Source organism: Pelophylax lessonae, assembly GCF_965119305.1.
Source record: "Pelophylax lessonae genome assembly, chromosome: 4".
NCBI lineage: Eukaryota > Metazoa > Chordata > Amphibia > Anura > Ranidae > Pelophylax > Pelophylax lessonae.
Genome location: NC_138771.1, coordinates 374099795 through 374121448, shown reverse-complemented (window position 1 = coordinate 374121448; position 21654 = coordinate 374099795). Strand labels below are relative to the sequence as shown.

The 21654-nt window shown below is 39.2% G+C and overlaps 1 protein-coding gene across 1 annotated transcript in view; it reads right to left on the bottom strand.

The window, feature by feature from the left end:
- Positions 1–21654, bottom strand: part of LOC309552099 (teneurin-2-like) — a 1659581-nt gene that overhangs the window by 237200 nt on the left and 1400727 nt on the right. Inside the window, exon 14 of the mRNA XM_082252878.1 lies at positions 18340–18486. Within this exon, the coding sequence (XP_082109004.1) occupies positions 18340–18486 (147 nt within the window). The remainder of the gene's footprint in view (positions 1–18339; positions 18487–21654) is intronic.

Here is a 21654-nt window from a genome sequence, read left to right as displayed (position 1 = left end):
TCTTTCAGTAATTTTTTGGATTCCCTGCATTCTTTGAGGCTACTCCTCTGCTCTTTCCTTTGGTTTACTTTGGATTTCCAAGGACTATTCACCCAATGGTACCTTACTGCCTGCAACAGTGATAATGCACCACATTTGGTGTATTGCCTGTACTGTCTGGAGCGCTTAAAATGTATCCTCTTCCACACTTCTAAAAAATCAGTTTAGATTACAGGCTCTGTGAAGTGTGTGACACAGTGGTACATATTCACAAAGCATAGCGAATATGTGTTATTGTATTCAAGCAAAGTGTGTGGGATTCTTCAAAAGTAAATTTTCAAACTTCAAAAGTGTTCAGATTAATAGGCATAGGCTAGAAATTATTAACATTCGATGACGAAATTATTATATGATTTTAAATGTTGCCTATTAATATACTCTACAATATTGTACCAAATAAAAGCCGTATATGTAAACATTTTTTAGGTAAGCAAATTGTCCTAAAATTATTGTTATGTTAACTGGTACATGTAGATGCACAAGGAGCGCTGGCGGGGAACCTGAGAAGAGGAGGTTCGGGGCCGCTCTGTGCTTTTCCATTGCATAGAGCCGGGTAAGTATAAACCTGTTATTTATGTATTTATTTATTTATTAATTTATTTATTTTTAAGAGCATTTACTTTCCCTTTAAGGAGTCCTAAAAAAAAACATGATCTTGCCCAAACCACCATATTTCAGACCCACTGATATTCTTCTATCATAGCAGACCATATCAGATACCCACAAGCAACTCATCTTAGAGATCAGCCAAGCTGACTACTTTAGAGAGTGTAATTGTAGATGCTGAGCTAACCTGAGATACCACGAGGGGTCTAGCAGAGGCATTATAAAAGTCAATACCCTGCTGCATAAGATCAAGTGAAGAAAACCTTTGCTGAGTACTGTTTTTCCAAGCCATTAAGTTCAATACCTCTTTTCACTGGTAGGTATAAAGAACATGCGCATGTACTCCTATAAAGCACATAGGAACAATATACTGTATATACAGTATTTACTTAACGTAAAGCTTCGAATAATATCCAGTATTGGAAACTTACAGCTAGGGATGGGCTCTATGCTTGAGTCAAACATGAGTTCGACTCAAACATCAGCTGTTCGTGTGTTCGCTGAAAACTTGAACAAATGGGGCCCTCAGCGGCAAGTTCGCCAACAGATGAGTGCCCCATAATGCACTGCGCTGTTGCAGTGCACTGATTGCTGATGATTGGTAAGGGGACCCCAAAGGCACCATATTTAAAGGAATTTTTCATTTTTATTGTTTGACTTTAAGCATCATTAAAATCACTGCTCCTGTTAAAACGATTGCTTTAAAATGTTTTTGCATTGGTACATGTCCCCCAGGGCAGTACCCAGGTCCCCATACACTTTTTATGGCAATAACTTGCAAATAAGCCTTTAAAATTAGGACTTTTGATTTTTCATGTTTGTGTCCTATAGACTTTATTAGAGTTTGCATGTTCGCTGGAACTTTTTCCCTATTTGAGATGTTCTGGTGCGAACCGAACAGGGGGGTGTTTGGCCAATCACTACTTACAGCCCCTACCCAATTTTTTTTTTGGCTTGCTGTTCCATTATTTTTAGCTGTTGTCAGTAACATACTGTATGTCCATGCATCTTCCTTTTATAGGCTGACAACACTCACTGAGTGTATCTCTAAGCAGAGTTATCACCATAGCTGCTATGAACTGATGCTTGGCCATGGCTGATACTTGTGTGAGATGACTTTACTGTATAGCTCTCAGCTTCTTTATTGCCCCCTACTATGACATACACATTGATAGTGGAATTTGAAGCACAGAACCAGAGAGCCATGCACAATACACAGCTCTCTATAGGTACAGTAATGAGGTACATTTTAAAGAGCAGGCCAGGTAAAAAGGAAAAAAAAACTAGCAATGTGCACAGTCTCCATATAGAGCAGGTGATACTCTGATCTGTAGTTATCATTAATTTACAGTATACGACATATATACTGTATGTGCATTATATATCAAATATTTAGAGTTCCTCAAAGTCCTAATAATTAAATTATATCTTGTTCCCCTTTGGTATGTTAAATATACCGCTTAAAGCATTTTGCTATGTCTGTTTGATAATTGCCAAAAATACCTGTTGATCCTGCAAGAAATCCAGTGAACCCTAAGTTCCTGTGCACTCTGCAGCATTTATCTTAAGCAGTGTTATCTTCACCTCTGTGAACTACAGGACAGTTCCCCCCTTATTTGTTATATCTAAATAAGGGGAGGACGAGGTGTTCTGTAGCCCTAACATGCTTCCTGATCTAGACTTAATTCCCATAGGTGTACTGATCTGAATGGCCTCTCAATGATTTCAACAAGCTGCCTCCACACCCTTGCATGGAACACCTATGCATCCCGGGTATGCATCCTGGGTGGCTGAAGACTGACCTTCACATTAGTGTATGGATCGCTACACCTTTGTTAATGATACCCTAGGGCATGGATTCTCAAACTACGGCCCTCCAGCTGTTGCAGAACAACACATCCCATGAGGTATTGTAAAACTCTAACATTCAAAGACATGACCAGGCATGATGGGAATTGTAGTTCCTGAACAACTGGAGGCCATAGTTTGAAGACCCCTGTCCTAGGGTGACAATGTTGTGCCCTAAGTAAGAAATAAAACAAAGACTGATATGGCGAATATTCTGTTAAAGATATTGTACATAAATAATTGCTGATTAAGATTGGATAAATGAAGAGAGAAGCTCATATAATGTTGCTATGGGCAGCAAGAACACATTGTTCATAGCCGAGGCAAAATACTGAGGTAAACCATTGTTTTCCAGTGGTCTCAGACCATGGATTTTCTGAAATATTTGTTTGTTTTGTTGCATTCTGTAATAAAAGTGAAAATAACCCAGAACAATAGAATGTGAAAGAAGTGGTACCATGGCTACACTTCATTAGTCATTAGATTTGTTTATTTGTTCAGTTCAAATGTTTAACATTCATTAATTTTCCAGAATGCAGTAGGAATATACATAAATATGACCCTTTAGAAGGCTTTTGATATGCAACACTTTCTTTTTTTTTTGCCCCTTCTGTCTGACATTTGACCTCAAACTATTCTGTCTTCTTCTTTATATAGTACTTTAGAATGTGCTGATTCTATTAAACATCTCTTTATAACACTACACCTTGAACTAGTAAAATGTTGGCCCCATGCTGTAGAGCTATGAAAAAAAATAACAAGATTAGTAATAGCACACAGCTAATTGGCATTTGGACAAAACTGTAGCATCACTATTCACTAATTAGTCTATCCAATTTTTTGTCTTCTAACAACTGTTTTGTAAAGAAGATTTTTTATCATGCTAAGATATGTCCTTGTGGCATCAACAGTTATAAATAATAAATTGTACCTGCAGGCAGATATATACTCCTAGGCTCTTTGTACATCTTTGGTGCCTGAAGGATAGTCCCACAAAGCTCCTAGATTTGCTTTTTAAGACCTGTGGGTCATTGGACTTTTTCATCCATTATTCTCTCTCTACCTCTTCAATATAGCAAAGTCTATTTCCAACTGCCACTAAAATAAGACAGCATAAAGAGAGTTCCATGTGACTGAGGTAGTGATGATTCCATCAAAGGGTTTCCCTTTTTAGACAATGCAGAAATCTTCTAGTGCAAAATAACCCGCTTGCTGGGCAAAACGATTATGTACCAACATAGCCAAAAGTAAGTCTTGCTTTTTATACAGTGCACTCTGTACCCATAATAATACCTAGTTAACCACAGTTTATTCAGAATTCAATTTAAACAGGAAGATGGTCACATATACTGCAGCCTCCTAACTGGAATTGGACTTCCATTAAATCAGGCCTTGTAAAAACTGAAGATCTAAGACAAGACTTTCAACATTTTCTATACTAAATCGCCTTGTTTTACAAAGGTTACTTTTTATAACAGCTGCACTCTCGCTGGAAGTCCTTGTGAATATTTCTTTGTAACATGTAGTTTGATCTAGATGTTGCACCCTAATGGAGTTCACTAGATACACCCTGCCAATTTCCTAAGTGTACGCTTACTTATATATTTTACATTAAATGGGATATAAGTATTTTTTTATAACTAATTACCTATCTAACATTAAAGCGGAGTTCCACTGGTTTTTGTGTTTATTAAAAGTCAGCAGCTACAAAAAGTGTAGCTGCTGACTTTTAATAAACACACACTCACCTGTCCCATGGTCCAGAGATGTAGCCGGCGGGAGACCTGGTTCTCTCCCTCCTCTCTGCAATGCCGGCATCACCACTGTGGGCACCCAGCTGTGACAGCTTACGGCTTCACAGCCAGGTGCGCACTGCGCATGTGCGAGTCACGTTGCGCGTCCTAAATGGATGGGCAATCTTCTGGGACCTCTGACATGTCCCAGAAGATTGCAGGGGAGGAAGGGGGACAGGAGAACTTCTGCTTGAGCTGCCTAGGCAGTCCGAGTGGAAGTGGGAGCGGGTACCTGTCAAAACTAGGTACCCACTCCCCCCTAAAAAAAATGGCATGTCAAATGTGGCATGTCAGGGAGTCAGGAGGCCCTAACATTTTTGAATGGAATTCCACTTTAAAGACCACATTTTGAGATTCATTGTCTCTGGAAGACATGTCACGGTTCTGCTGTACTGCTTTTTCCCAAAACCATCATAGTAAAGCGGTATTAAACCCCCCAAAAAAATGTAATATATTTAGGGTAATCAATCTTTAAATGAGATGGATGCATTAGTCTCCTTTATTGTAAATTGGTGATCCAGCTAGTAACCCAGTTCCTATCCTAGGGTATCTTCACTGGAGGAGCAATGGGGACATCTTAGAACAGCATCATTGTCAATACAGTATGTGGAGAGGGGGGTCTTAGACACAGCAGAAAATTTAGATGGGCTTAGCAGCCAAAATTAGGCCAAACTCCCGCTAACACATTTTAAGCAGTTACAGCAACAGTTTTTTTTTGCTTTTGGGATACAGGGTTTGCATACATGTATAAAAGCTGACCATTATAAGCACCCCTGTGAATATTAAATGTTTCTTTTTTTTTCAATCATTTAACTGACACTTTTGCTGGACAATGTAAAGAAAGCTGAAAAACAACAGATTTACTGGCTGGCTCAACAGGTAGAAATAAAGAAAGCCTTAAAAAAGAAAACAAATGCAGCCACCACATCTAAGATTTGGTAAACTGCAATATAATTACATAGTTACATAGTTTGTGAGGTTGAAAAAAGACATCAGTCCATCCAGTTCAACCTATGATCTGTGTGTGTGTTTGCTGTTAACCGTACATTGTATACCCCTGTATCTTGTGGTCTTTAAGGTGCCCATCTATTAGTTTTTTGAAACTATCGATGGTCCCTGCTGATACGACTGCTTGTGGAAGAGAATTCCACATCCTTACTGCTCTGACAGTTTAGAACCCCTTACGTATTTTAAGGTTAAACCGTTTCTCCTCTAGTTTTAGTGAGTGGCCACGTGTCTTATTTTATTCCCTTTCTCTAAAAAGTTTGTTCCTTATGCTAGGGTCATCACCAGTACAGTATTTGTACATTGATATCATATCCCCCCTCAATCGTCTCTTCTCCAGAGAGAATAAGTTCAGTGCTTGTAGTTTTTTCTTAAAGCCGATGCCCTCCATTCCCCTAATTATTTTTGTTGCCCTTCTCTGGACTCTTTCCAGTTCCAACACATCCTTCCTGAGGACCGGTGCCCAGAACTGAACAGCATACTCCAGATGTAGCCGGACCAGAGTCTTGTAGAGTGGGAGAATAATCTCTTTACTTCTGGAGTGAATCCCCCTTTTTATACATGCCAGTATTCTGTTGGCTTTGCTTGCAGCGGCTTGACATTGCATGCCACTGCCAAGCCCATTGTCCACCAGTACCCCCAGGTCCTTTTCCATCCTAGACTCACCCAGAGGTTTCCCCCCCCCCCAGTGAGTAGCTTGCTTTCGTGTTCCTGACGCCTAAGTGCATTACTTTACATTTTTTAACATTAAACCTCATCTGCCATGTAGTTGTCCACCCCATTATTTTGTTCAGGTCCGCTTGTAAGGTTTCCACATCCTGCATAGAAGACATTGGCATGCTTAGTTTAGTATCATCCGCAAATACTGAGATTGTACTAGCAATCCCCTCCTCTAGATCATTTATGAATAAATTAAACAGGATTGGTCCCAGGACAGAACCTTGGGGGACCCCATTTTCCACACCCGCCCAATCCGAGTACTCCCAATTTATCACCCCCCCCTCTGGACTCTCCCCTGGAGCCAGTTCTCTATTCAGGTACTAACCCTATGGTCTATACCTACATTCCTTAGTTTGTACAGTAAGCGTTTGTGGGGAACGATGTCAAATGTCTTTGCAAAGTCCAGATACACCACATCCACAGGCTTACTTTTATCTAGGTGGCAGCTCACTTCATCGTAGAAGGTTAATAGATTGGTTTGGCAAGAACGATTTTTCATGAATCCATGCTGATTACTACTAATAATACCGTTTTCATTACTAAAGTCTTGTATGTGGTCCCTTAACATCCCCTCTAAAATCTTGCAGACTACTGATGTTAGGCTGACCGGCCTATAGTTACCCGGTATATATCTCGGCCCTTTTTTAAATACTGGTACCACGATGGCTTTTTTCCAATCAGCTGGCACCATACCCGTCTATAGACTATCCTTAAAGATCAAGAATAATGGTCTGGCAATTACCTGGCTGAGCTCTTTAAGAACCCTAGGGTGCAAGCCATCTGGTCCCGGTGATTTATTTATGTTAAGTTTCTCTAATTTAGTTCTAAATCTATCCTCTGTTAGCCATGGGGGTACTTCCTGAGGTGTGTTATTTAGTTCAGCATTACAAGCTGGGTTAGTGTAGCCCCCCGATTCTTTTGTGAAGACTGAAGAGAAGAAATTATTTAACACTTCCGCCTTTTCTCTGTCCTCTGTGGCCAAATTTCCTTTGTCGTCTTTTATGGGGCCAATGTGTTCTGGCCTCGCTTTGTTACTGTTTATATACTTAAAGAATTTCTTGGGGTTCTTTTTACTCTCTTCCGCTATATAATAATTAATATAATTAATTTTTGTCTTTAGGTTCAAAGTAGAATTCCCAAGCTTAAATAGTTTCAGAGAGCCAAGGTTGCCCAAAGGAACTATTTCCATCACATTACCATGCAGCAACTGTGTTCACTGTATCATACTGTTGTAGTATTAGCTACAGACATTATGTGGCACTGTGTTCCAGCATCAGTATGGGGGACTTCTCATCTGCTGCCAGAAGAAAATGGAGTTGGCCTAAATGGTTCTCCGTCATTTAGGGGGAGCATTGTATTTTTATCAATGAAAATAAGGATACCTCTGATTTGTCAAGGTAGCAAGGTAGTAATTGTGACATTATCATCTGCTCACCTCTCCACTTCAACCAATTAGAGAAAGTCTTGTGTTCATTGATATAAATACAAGGCTTTTCCCGAATGGCAGAGAAGCTTTCAGACGTGCTCTATTTTGTTCTAGAAGCATACACAGCTGAGGCTACAACAGTATGATAAAGAGCACACAGCAGCCTCATAGTAATGTAATGGAAATAGTTTGTTTGAGCCAACTTGGACCAAACAGACTATTTAAAGCCAAATGAAAGCTAGAATTCTACTTTACCACTATTTAACAATGGTCCTTATTTCAGTAAATAATTGGTAAGAGTAATTGCTTGTGTTGCTTATAGCAACATGATTCTTACTTTGTTTCATATACTGCACTGCTATTAAATAAAGAATGTGGTTAGTTATTGGCACAAAGAACTGTTCTGCCTTCTGACAATTTCAGCAATAAGATCCACTGACCACTAAGGCATATTAGGTACTTTCCTGAGACCCCACTTCTCACACCACTGACCTAATGAAAGGTCCCATATAAGCTTTTAACAGATTTTCATTTTTATGAGGATACAGTTTGTTGAGTTACAGTGCACAGAGGAATAATGTTAGCTTCAAATGGTAGCACATAAGATGGATTAGTTAAGGCTGAATTTTGGAAAATAAAATGTCTGTATATTAACATGGCACACTGGCATCCAAAGCAGATGGTCTGTCTGATCTTCTTTTTGCTTGTAACATAAACAAAGTCAAGCTCAATAACTATTCCTGCATGCAAGATTATCTGACCCATGTACAATCACTCTGTAACAAATGACTGCTATTTATTTCTTTTAACAGGACCAGTAAGATGAAAATGTTTTTATTTGTGTTCTGGTAGTATTTTATTCTGGTTTGATTGTAAACCTTCAAGTCAAGAGACAGAACAAAAAGAACCATGATATTACAGGCATACAAAACTTCTAATTCTGATCTACTGGCATTCCAACATATATGAAATGTCATCTACTACTGCATTTTTTTTTCCAGAGAAAAATAAAATAGATTATTTTACTTGGTCCAATCATGCACCCATAGCTCTGTATCTTGCCCTATCTGCTTCGACCACAAAAACTTGTCACTGGCGTCTTAACAAATCTTTTTTTATGAATACCTAATATTAAAGACCAACTCCATCAGAAATTGTCTAAATTTTTCAAATTCAACAATGGCACAGTGTCTGAGACTTCCACTTTGTGTGAAACCCACAATGACTTTTTAGGGGTGAATGTATCTCAGCTGAATTTCATTTGAAACGCGAGACTAATCTTCAAAGGTCTATGCTTCTCATCCAATTACGCACAGCAAAGAAGGGTCTACTCTTTTCCTCCCACTGTGGAATGTTAACACACTGTTGTCTCTCTACGCAACAATATAAAGTCATTAGATATGGGTAGGATTTCAAAATGTTTTGGGCTAGACAGAAGTTTTATGAGCATGCTAAAAAAACACAGGATGCTAGTTTGTAGGTTTAAATCTAGCCCTATCCTTTCCTTTCCGGATTTTTTGCTTCAGCCAAATTGTACACCCAACCTACTGCCCTCATACCATGTCCAAGGTTTTTGGTGATTTTTAACACAAACTTTTTAACTGCCTAAATTCTGATCCACACTCCCAGTTCACACAGGAAAAGTTTGATACTTTTTTTCACCTCCTTACAATTACCCAAACTGTCTTCACCTAACCGCTCTAAGGTTAACATGCCTATTACTGCTGAAAAAAATCATGGAGGTCATCTGACACTTATGATCGCACAAATCCCCAGGCGCTGATGTCCTACCTTACTCCTATTACAAGACCTTTCTCTCAATTCTAACCCCATATATGTTAAACCTTTTCACTTCCCTGATGAAAGGTACTGTTCCCCATCCTCAATTTCTACACGCATTTCTCACAGTCATTCCAAAACTAGGCAAAGACCTGTCTATCCCCAATAATTATCTACCTAATGCATTATCAAATTCGGATTGCAAAATATTTATAAAAATTCTTGTGAATAGACCCTCGCACCTACTTCCGTCTTTAATTCACAGGGATCAGGTTGGTTTTGTCCCTAGTAGGCATGCTAGTGATAATACAAGACACACTATCAACCTTATAGACCTCCTAACTAAAACTAAATGCCCTGCCCTAGTTTTACGCTTAGATGCTCAAAAAGTCTTTGACCGCCTAAATTGGTCCTTTATGTTTGCAGTACTCTCCCACTATGGTTTTCTCTGGCACATTTATTCATGCCCTGCAACATTGTACTCTAAACTTACCTCCCAAGTGCAGCTTGCCTCCTACTTGTCGCAATCATTCCCCTTAAGCAATGGCACCAGGCAGGGATGTCGCCTGTCACCCTTACTTTTTATTCTCAGCTTGGAACCTTTTGCTTCTGCTATCCGATTCCACCCTAATATTCGAGGGGTGCCATTGTGACAATGGGAGTATAAATTATCCCTTTTTGCTCATGACATCCTACTGACATTAACCTACCCTCTTACTTCCCTCTCTTCCTTACATAGTATTCTAGCATCTTTTGACTCTCTATTGGGTCAATCCTACCAAAACAGAGGATCTCCCCATTAACATCCTCTCGACTTTCCTTACCTCCCTTTCACTTCAGCAAACCCTCAATTATTACTGGTGCTCACATACACTTAAATACGTGGGTGTTCATCTAAAATCCTCCTATTCTACCCTTGATCAGGCCAATTTTCTTCCCCTATTTAGAGAAATGAATCATGTGTTGAAACATTGGACTGCCCTCCCTCTCTGTCTCCTGGGGAGAATTAACATTCCTAAAATGTCTATACTTCCAAAACTGTTGTATCTGTTTGAAACACTCCCAGTTTCAATCCCATTATCATAATAAAAGCACTTCAGATAAATGTTCTTCATTTTATAAGGAATAATTCTTTCTATTGGATTGCAGGATAGGTAGTCCAAGCTTTGCGAACCAGAGGTGGTCTAGGAGCCCCAGATTTATTAAAATACTACTATGCTACACATTTATGGATTGTTACTTCCTGGATATCTAGGTACATTCTGAATAGGTGGTCTGAAATTGAAATGGGGATCATAATCTCCTGTACACCCCTGTTCTCTGTTATGGCCATCTTCTGATAAATATATGCCTCAATTGAGAAGTCTATGTTTAGCCCTGATGTAATTTACTTTGTCGATCTGGAATCGTTATTCTGGAAGGTACTTTTTCTCTTCTTCCTGTCCTCTACTTTTGAATGCGCTATTTAATCTAAATATCCCCAATAGCTCATCCTATATTTGTATGTTTTCCTGGACCCAGGCAGGGGTTTTCCAACTTCCCCATCTAGTACATCCATTGATCCGTAAATTTTTGTCCTTTGCAGATTTGCAATCAAAACACCAGATTCCAAAATTGCTCTTCTACTCATACCTGCAAATTAAACATTTTTTCTTTTCCAAATCCCCTTTCTTATCTTTGGACAAACCAATGGGATTTGAACTATTGTGCGCCAGGGGCACATATGAGCATCATTTAATTTCTTGCATATACAAAATCCTTCATTCCTTGACTGAATCCACTCATTAATATACGAGCAAGTGGTCACCTATTCTTCAACAATCTCCCTAGCAGATTGGGAAAACATTTGAGAATCCACCTCCAAGGTTTTGCGTTGTGTGGTGCAGAGACCACTTTAAAAAATTCTCTTATTTTGGTAAAGGACCCCAGACTTTTTAAATGCTCGTAACCTAGAAGCCTCCCGGCAATGCTGGAGATCTGTTAGCGATAAGGGCACTCACGATCATATTATCTGGGACTGTTCCTGTATCAAAACCTTTTTGTGTTCATGGCCAAACCATTTTGTAAACTGTTACTATTCCCCTAAATCCCATACTCTATCTGTTTGGCCTCCCCTTTCCGGGCATCTCCAAATCTGCTAGGATGCTAATGGCTTTTATCTTATTAGTGGCAAAAAGTGTTATACAAGGCTGCTGGCTGGCTACTTCTCCCCCTAGATTCTCTCAATTCCTGTCTACTACAGCCGACGTATGCAGGATGGAACATTTGACTGCACTAATTAATTCATGGCTCAGTGTCATGGTTTACTAAAATTTGGGAGGCTTGGGATGACTCTGACTATTGCCCTGAAGGGGTTCTTCCGGAACCTTGTATTTACTGACCCTGATTTGCTTTAAATATGTTCTTTTGCATCCTGAGCTCCATGGTGTTCCCTTTACATAAATTTTTCTTTCTAGATACTTTGTATTATTATCTACAATATTTTATGCTGTACACTTGAAAATTAAGTCATGACATATGGATAGATACCTACGGAATGTTATACTTCTGACGGTGTCATGCTCTTCTTGATTCTTACTTTATATTTTGTTTGTTTAACAAAAATCAATAAAAATACAATTAAAAAATAATAAAACAATAAAATATAAATGCAAGCAAGACTTTCTGTCCACGCAAGACCATGATTATCAGAAGGACATAGACTCACAGACTTTTTATAGTTTATCAGTATTTAGGAGATCCTAAAGAGGAACTAAGCTCTTGAAATTGTGGTGTCCCTACTGCAAGGCTTACCTTAAAAAAGCAAGTAGACTTTTGTTTCTAGGAATGGTATATCGGTGTTTTCATTTATTATTCCCTTAATGAAGTACTACTTCTTATGAGGTTTTCTTTTTTAGGTTTTAACATATTTAACCTGCTTAGCGGTATCCCCGAGCGCGACTCAGGGTGGATTTTCCATGCTATTATCGGTTTCCCTGAGTCACGCACGGGGTAGATGAGCAGAGCCTGCAGCGCTATCTCTTACCTTCTCCTGGCGATCTAGCGATGATCTCCCATTGCTGTGATCACCAGCCGAGATCCCCGCCGCTCGTCTGTCGGTCTGATGACTTCCTGGTTCCGTTCCCTGCAGCAGCAATGCTGCATGGGAGCGGAACTAGGGAGGGAAATTCAAACGTTGCACAAAACACAAACACATACCATTTACATTATATATATATATATATATATATATATATATGTGTGTGTGTGTGTGTATATATATATATATACACACACACACATACATATATATATGTTATATATTATTTAATAAAATTATATTATTGATTAGATTATAATTCATGCGTTTGTGTTTCAAATTTATCACATCTGGGATGTCTACTAAAGTCTTGTTTTGGTCAGGTTTAAGTCAGTAATTACTAAGAATTGTAGGCCTATAATACATAACGCCAAATTTCCATGCAAAAAATTGTACCGCTTTTGATACAGAATTCCTGACATAATCATACCGCCAGGGAGGTTAAAGGATATATTAGTAATTATTATATGCTCATAAGGCCTTTTTTAAAGGTTGGTGCACAGATTCCCTTCAAAATAATGTGGGGTTTTGTTTCCTTGTTTCAGGTATCTTGGGGTGTTTTTTATTTCCAATACGGATGACTCATTAGCTGTCAGCGGGGTTCCCTGTGGACAGTCGAATGTAAAAAAAAACATCAATCCATACCAGGCCCTTTTGGATCTGGTATGGATTTTAAGGGGAACCCCAAGCCAAAATAAAAAAAAACAACATGGGTCCCCCCCAAATCCATACCAGACCCAAAAGGAAAAAATGGAAGGCAGAAACTGACCCAGCATGCCCTAGGCGATAATGTCACAAAGGGGTATGTGCCACCAGGTGATGTTGTCAGGTGGCCCCACCCCTTAGCTATTTAGGAACTGTCAGACAGCGGAGCAGGCAGATGGTGGGAGCCTTTGGCATGAGCTGAACTTTTTTTTTTCTTTTTCAGGTCGGCGGTGACAGCAGGCATAGTGATTGACGATGAATTTTCATCAGAGGATTTTTCAAAAATTGTCTCTGTGTTTTTATTTATTTTCTATACTTTTTTTGGTGAACGAGTAGGGGTACAGTGTACACTGTACCCCTACTCATTCACAGGGGGGCTGGGATATGGGGCCCCCCTTATTAAAGGGGACTTCCAGATTCCAAAAAGCTCTTGCCTGCAGACCCCCACAACCACCAGACAGGGGAAGACGCTGACTCACCCCCCCCCCCTTTTCTGCATGTTTGGATAAGGGTCTGATATGGATTTGGGGGGGTTGCATTTTGGCATGGGGGTTCCCCTAAAACCAATACCAGATGTAAGGGTCTGTTATCGATATGGGGAGGACCCCACTTCATTTTTTTTAAAGAAATGTTGGCGTGGGGTTTCCTTTAACCACTTGCTGGCCACCCGCCACAGTTGTACGGCGGCAGTCTGGCGCTCCCAGGCAAAGTGCCTTACATGTACGGCGCTAGCCTGGGAGGAGCTAGGGGATGATCGCGCGCCACCGGAGGCACGCTTCTGCCCCCGCTCGTCGGCTGGGGAGTCAGTGCATGTGCCCGGTGGCTCCGATGGGCGCCGGCCACTCGCGATCTCCCTCTGCAGTGATAGAAGGACAGACGGCTGATGTAAACACAGCCGTCTGTCATTTTCACTAAAGTAATTACAGAGGCTATGCGATCCTGAAATGTAGGTATGTAGTGATTACATCACAGGCCACGCCCCCCCACAGTTAGAATCACGCCCCTAGGGATACATTTAACCCACTGATCACCAATAAAGTTAACCCCTTCCCTGCCAGTGTCATTTTTACAGTAACAGTGCATATTTATAGCACTGATTACTGTAGTAATGTCACTGGTTCTCCCAAAAGTGTCAAAAATGTCAGTCAGGGGTACAATCTGTCCGCCACAATGTCGCAGTCCCGCAAAAAAAATCACAGATCGCCGCCTTTACTAGTTAAAAAAAACAATAAAAATTACATAAATCTTTCCCGTAGTTAGTAAACGCAATAACTTTTGCGCAAACCAATCAAAATATGCTTATTGTGATTTTTTTTACCCAAAAAATGTAGCAGAATTTCATATAAAAAAATGTGAAAAATATTGTTATTTTTTTCAAAATTGTCGCTCTTTTTTTGTTTATAGCGCAAAAAATAAAAATCACACAGGTGATCAAATACCACCAAAAAAAGCTCTGTTTGTGGGGAAAAAAAGGACGTCAATTTCATTTGGGTACAGCGTCACCCGACCGCGCAATTGTCCGTTAAAATCAGGCAGTGCTGAATCGCGAAATAGGGCCTGGTCTTTGAGCAGCCAAATCTTCCGGGGCTAAGGTGGTTAAAATCCATACCAGACTCAAAAGGGCTTGGTTTATTGTTTTTTTTTTTTTCCAGACTGAATTTGTGTTCAAAACTGATGACATGTGCGAATCAGATGCTTTCCCATAGAAGGCAATAGCCAGGATTTTGCATCTAAATCGCACCATATTGTTAAGAAAATGCACAGGACTCTTTTTCATTTTGCAGCGAATTTGCACTGCCGCTGCACCACATATATTTGAATCACCTCCATAGGGAAGGCTGCTGGTTCATATGAACGCATCCAATTCGCTGATATGTGAACTGAGCCTAAGTGTTTGGTGCTCAAAGCGCAGTATTCACTTGTTACTGACCATCTATTCTTGAAGCTGCCTTCTGTTCTGCACTGTTTAAAATAAATAAAATTAAAAAGCTAAGTGCAAGAGCAGCCTGCACATAAACCACCTCACATTATATCACTCATATTGACCGCACCGTCTTTTCCTATAGATAAAATACAATGGTTAGGCCTGACTAAAATTGTCTTTCATGTTGACAACTTCCCCAGAAAAAGATACCAGCCATGATGGGTGTATTTTGTTGTGGGTTTGGCCTAAAGTGCTTTAGCCTTGAAACAAACCTCAAGTCACAATAAGAATGCTACAAGTTTCCTTCATTCTTCATGCCATGAATTTTACATTACACAAACATTCCTTTGAGATTCTAGTCAATGCTAACATTATTTCATCATACAGCTTTTGAACATTTATCAGCTGCATGCTCAGGTTGTGAATTTTCCACCCTACCATATCCCAAAGGTGTTCCCCTGGATTCAGATCTGGTTATTGGCCTACCATCTATCTGCCTCAGCAGGGATCATGATTCATTTCCTTGGGTTCCCAGACTGCATGGGGGAATGCAGGTCCCTGATGCCATTGGCTCACAGAAAGTGGTTAAATTGGGGCTTCATTCAGCCTTGAAGAGGACCAGCATCTAGATACTGAAGTGGAGTGTCTGCAGGGAACAGCACTGAACAGAAGTTGAGTATTGCAGTAAATGTTTCTGTTTCTCACAGGTATTGGGTGACATATTTTGCATTGCATCTTTGAATTCACTTTGTTGGTGACTTATCAACGTATAAAATAGTACCACCAGCAAAAGTGGAGGCTTTATAATCACCTGTCCTGCTTTCCGTTCCATTTAAGAGCTGCAACATATGGCAGAATCTCCACATTTGACACTTCTGGGAGTGTCTAATACCTGTGTCCTGACACTCTGTGATTCCTTCATTTAGCCCTTAAGTCACTACTGTGTCCTGTAGCATCATAACAGCCAGTAAGAAAAAGATAAAAAAACATATAACACGGCTAAGAACACAGACATGTGAAGCTCCCAGAAGAGAAAGATGTGAGAGGATAATTCTTCTGTAAGAGAGTGCAGATCAGATGAATAGATGGTGAGGCAAGTAAGTGTTTTTTTTTTACACTATTAAAAACAGCAATAAAGGTACTTTAGAGCTGGGCTTTATTTTTTTTTACTTTTATTTTTTCTTATTCACTTTTTGCATTTATTTTGGTTTTATGTTTATTTTTTACCACTGTCACTAGAATTTCAAGAGACCCCCTGATGTCAGTATACATACATAAACATAAAGGGTTCACTTCATCAAGACAGCAGGGGTCTAATTAGACCTCTATTGTCTCCACTGTACACTAAAAATTTAGTTAAGTGGGAAAAAGGGATTTTAATAGTAGCCCTTTAAGAGTTTCTAAATGCCAGGAGGCAGAGGCAGGCATTCGGGTCATGTTACCACTGTGATTGTCACAGTGGTCATATGATCGGAAGACCCCCGATAGCTAGTATGCATCGGAAGCTTTCCGGTCCCTGCCTGTGTCTGTTCTGGGAGCACACAGGGCGCATGCACTTAGAACAGAAAAGTGTTTACATAGGGCTGCATAAATGCGGCCTATCTGCGTTAAAGCCCACCGGCCGAGAGGCTGCATAAACTATATGCTCCACATCAGAGGGGAGCGTTTAAACTGTCAGCCGCATAAAGAACCGCATGTGAAACATGTAAACAAAGTCTCCTCTTATTCCACACTCCTCACTACATGTCTGCGGTATACCCTCAACCTGCCTGTAAAGTGGAACATCTGTATAATGTATTCAATGTACTACAGTAAAGCTGACATTTACAAAAATACATACCTTATCCTAGATGAAGGTCAGGTGGAGTTGTTTAAAAGTGGGACCCCACACAGAAGAAAAGCATGCTGTTCCCCCCCCAAAAAAGCATACCAGACTCTTATCCATCTGGTATGAATATAAAGGGGGTCCTCAGACAAAAAAGTGGGGATCCCATTAAAATACATAGTACCTTATTTTTAATGAAAGTATAGTATGAAAGTGAAGAAAAAAAAAGGCACAAGTTCCTCCTAAAAATACATACCAGTCCCTTATCCTTGATGAGGGTCTAGCATGGATGTTAAGGGGGACCCCAAACTAAGAAAAACCATGCTTAAAACTCATATCTGAACCTTATATGAGAATTGTTTTGGCAGGCCAGGAAGGGGAAGGCCTGCCCCCTCCTAAACCATATCAGGCCACACATTTTTAACACACCACATGACATCCCCCCCCTCCCCCTGAAAATGCATATGTCTGCATGTTGATGTGGACAGGGACCTCTTATTCAACAACCCAGGCCCTGAGGTCTCCTGGATACTGGCCTTTACTCTACTAATTCACAAAAAATTAAACAGTAAACAGGAACACAAATATACTTTTTGAGAAGTCCCTTATTAACAAAAAATCCATCATCAATCAGATTATCCAGCAATGCAGATCTTTATCAAACATAATAAATCATTGAATGATGCCCGCTGACTCAGTGAAGCCTCAGATCTTTGGTCTGTGCTGCCGCCATCAGGGGCTGATGCAATTTGAAATGAGCAGGAGGCAGTGAGAGTGCTTTTGTCTAGGGTGGAAGTGTATGTTCTGGTTCCAAACCCTAGTGATCCTGTGTTCATCAGCGGCAGTCTGTTATTGAGCAGTGGCCAAAAATCTGAGGCTTCACTGAGTGACTCAAGATACATGTCTTCCATTCACACAAATGTTCCTAAATTGTATGTACATTTATTACCAACTGTACCTGTTTTTATGTGTGCTTACCTATTAAAGCATTACTACCATATGAGGCTTTTCTGCGCCCCTCTTTGTTTTACTTTTTTACAGTTATATTTGATGTCTTTGGCACCCTGTAAAGATTTCTCTTCATGTCTTAATCTGGAGGAAATCTCTACAAAGTGAGGAAAATTCCCCCATAGACAGTTGTCATGGCCACAGTTGCCCCATTTACTTTCACCACTTGTTCTAATCCCAACTCTAGTTGACAATAATCACTTAACTGAAAACTAAGAATAATAAAAAATAAAAAAAAAATAAAAAACTAAAAAAAAGGTTTTGGTTATATATGCACACAATGTGTTTATATGGCCACTAAACATTAAGACAAGGACAGCTTACTTTCAAAGATCCTGGTCAGCTTCACTTTTACTATCACATCCTACTGTGTGGCCCTGTGCCTTTGGAAATATACAAACTAGCCCAGAAAGCTTTGAACAGTATTGTAAATTATTGATCACCACAATATATTTGCCAGATTACTTTATAAGTCAGTATTTATGTACAGCATAACACATTTTTGTCAGTAAATCACTCTGATCTAAAGTGAACATATAACCTTCTGTTCTCTAGGGATTTTAATGGAAGACTTTTGCTCACCTCCCTCATTATCCTTGTTATCAGCACATGAAGTTTCCATGGCAACATTGCATCCAGACCCTCTCCAGCCGGTCTGGCAGATACACTGCCAGCTGTTCTGACCGAGTGTGCATCTCCCATTGCCATTGCACAGATCAGGGCAGCCATCTGGTTGAAGAAAGGAAGAAGATAAGTATAAAAGATAGCAATCTGGACTAGATGACTGTGGTCTGCATAGATGATAAAATGAATCCATGCCTGAAAATTGATCTTCCATCAGTCAGAGCTATGCTTCGTTCAGTGCATCTTAAATCAACATTAGGCATCCATATCATCTATAACTTATACTGTGCACCTTGGCAAATAGTTAAAATTCACTCAAGCTTATTAAAAGTAATACATGTCTATATATTTTGTTGTGTGTGTTTATACACTGTATTTATATATATATATATATATATATATATATATATATCTATATATCTATATCTATATCTATCTATCTATCTATCTATCTATCTATCTATCTATCTATCTATCTATCTATCTATCTATCTATCTATCTATCTATCTATATATACATATATATATATATATATATATATATATACAGTATGTATATATATATATATATATATATATATATATAGAGAGAGAGAGAGAGAGAGAGAGAGAGAGAGAGAGAGAGAGAGAGAGATATACACAACTCACACCTTCTTGCACCTGTTGCATATGTTGAAAGCAAAGATAACCCTGTTAGAGCATCACTAAATTTAAAAAAATTAATTTTCACAGGGTGGACAAGCAAAAGAAAATGTAATACTTGCTAAATAAATAAATAAATAAAAAGCTTTTACATTTTGTAAGAGATACCATGAGTGTACAATGAGTCATTTTCATGTGGCATGCCTTACTCAACCCCAGCAGTAATAAAAAGTGTCTGTGTAGGTGATTCCACTCCTTTAACACCTGGGAAAATATTACTTACTGAATTCACTTGCTGCTTCAATTTGAATCTCTAGGCTTTTTATGTGGAATGTCACATCTATTTGTAGCACTATGGTTACCAGGCTAGATAATTATAAATAATTATAATGATGGTGTGCTGGTGCCTGCAGTTTGCTGAGAGAGACAAATGAGTTTATGGTGTGGTGCAGTAAAAATGTGAATATTGCATAAAATTATGTGTTTGCTGCATACCAATAAAATCCTCTACTAAACACAAGGAAAAAAAAAGGACAGGGGAAAAAAATGACATCAAGGAAATCATATGGTGTAGAGGTCATAAGGTGAGGGCAATCTTAGACTCCTTATTTGTACTTTTGGTCATTTTTATGCCTTCATTTTATTCTGACACCATTAAATATCCCGCAGCCCTCTACACACAGATGAAGAAAGAATTAGAAAAAAAAAAAGTTTTTTATTGCAGGACATTTTTTAAAAATGTTCTAAAAAAATTACTGAATGTATATTGCATTTTGTTAAAACTAAAATTCGATTATTTTAGCAATAATATGAGCAGTGACAAAGTAGAAGAAACATTTGTTATCTGCCTGTTCAGGCTTTTTCAACATACTATCCATGGTTATTTTTAATTTTTGTTTGGTTTCTAGGCTTTTTCCCATATCAAGTGGGAATCATTTTTAATCCAGCCCGTCATTATTCATCTGGCTGATATGATATGATGTGTCAGAAGATAGAAACTTGTGTCAAAGAAGGTGTACATGTCACTGAATGAAGGAGGTGGGTCCACGAGTGATTACTTTGAGGGGACCTGCGGCTAAGGTTCTCATGGATATGAAATGAGAGTTAACAGATCTGGCTGCTATAGTAGTGGGGGTTTAATCAGTTCAATGGGTAAGAAAACCATACAACTTAAGGATGTGGAATTCTCTTCCACAAGCAGTGGTATCAGCAGGGAGCATGGATAGTTTCAAAAAACTATTAGATGGGCACCTTAAAGACCACAACATACAGGGGTATACAATGTACGGTTAACCGCAAACACACACACACACACACACATCATAGGTTGAACTGGATGGACTGATGTCTTTTTTCAACCTCACTATGTAACTATGTAACTCATGAAAGGTAATCTGTGCTACCTACAAATGAAATACAGGCTGCTTGCTGCTGACACTGATTGTGTATTCACCACAAACCAAACAAACCATTAACATAAAAAGAGCAGCGCAAACCAACAATCAAATTGACATACTGCAACACATGTAATGTGACAATGAACTCAATAAAACCTCATTGTATCGCAATGTACTTAAACCAGTGTAAATATACCAACAGATACACTTACTGAATAAATAGTAGATCAAAGTGAAAAACAATGTTTAAAAAAAACTTTTCATGCATATTATACATCAATGCATATGGAAAAAGTCCATATAAACACCCAGTGAAAATGAACCAGGATAAGTTATGAATTAATATACTGCATTAAGTGATCCTTTAAATTGACATAATAAGAGAGGGTCCCCCCACCATTCGCCTGGATCTGTGGACCTATATGGTATGTAAAATGTCAATCAGTGCCTTTTACCAAAGGGTAAAAAATCAGCAGTTCCCACCAGCCACTTGATGAGCAAACACATCAGGATTAATCATCCAGCTTCTTTCATATGGTAAAGGACACAACAAGGGTCATTCACTCAAGGCACAGAGAAAACTAGAAAACTCCACATATGTAAAACAAAGTAAATGAAAGCTAACATTTTATTAAAACTATGAGATAAAACAACTTACAAGTAAAAAGCACCATGAAAGCAGTGCACAACCTCAAACGCTTAATAGAAATAAATCACAGGTCACTTTAAAAGCCTCATACACCAGGCTTACTTCAGCTTTGATTCATTTCGCCACACCTATGTGGCTGCTTCAGAAAAGTTTTTTTTCCTTCAGCTGGTGTGGTCACCGTCACAGGCGCTTTGGAAAAATACTCATGCTGTTCCTTCAGAGCCCTGTGCCGCGGTCGTTACTCCCATGTGCAAGCATAGGAGTGACATCATCTCGGCTCAGCCATTCAAGCAGCTGGAGCCTGTGAACCCGGAAGGAAGATGAAAGCCTTGTCAGCAGTGACAGTGCACCGCTTAAAGGCTTCATTTTAAAATAAGTCTTTCATAATGTGATGTGTACAAGCACATTTTGGCATTACCTTGCAGGAAATGTTACCATTTTTCTAAACTTTACTACCGCTTTAATCTTAAACTGTAAAGCCACAGAAAATTGCCAAGAACAGCACATTACAAATATCAAGCAACAAACTTCAGAATCTATCTGCTCCTGGAGAACAACATTACAAGGTAACATAAGTGTACTGAC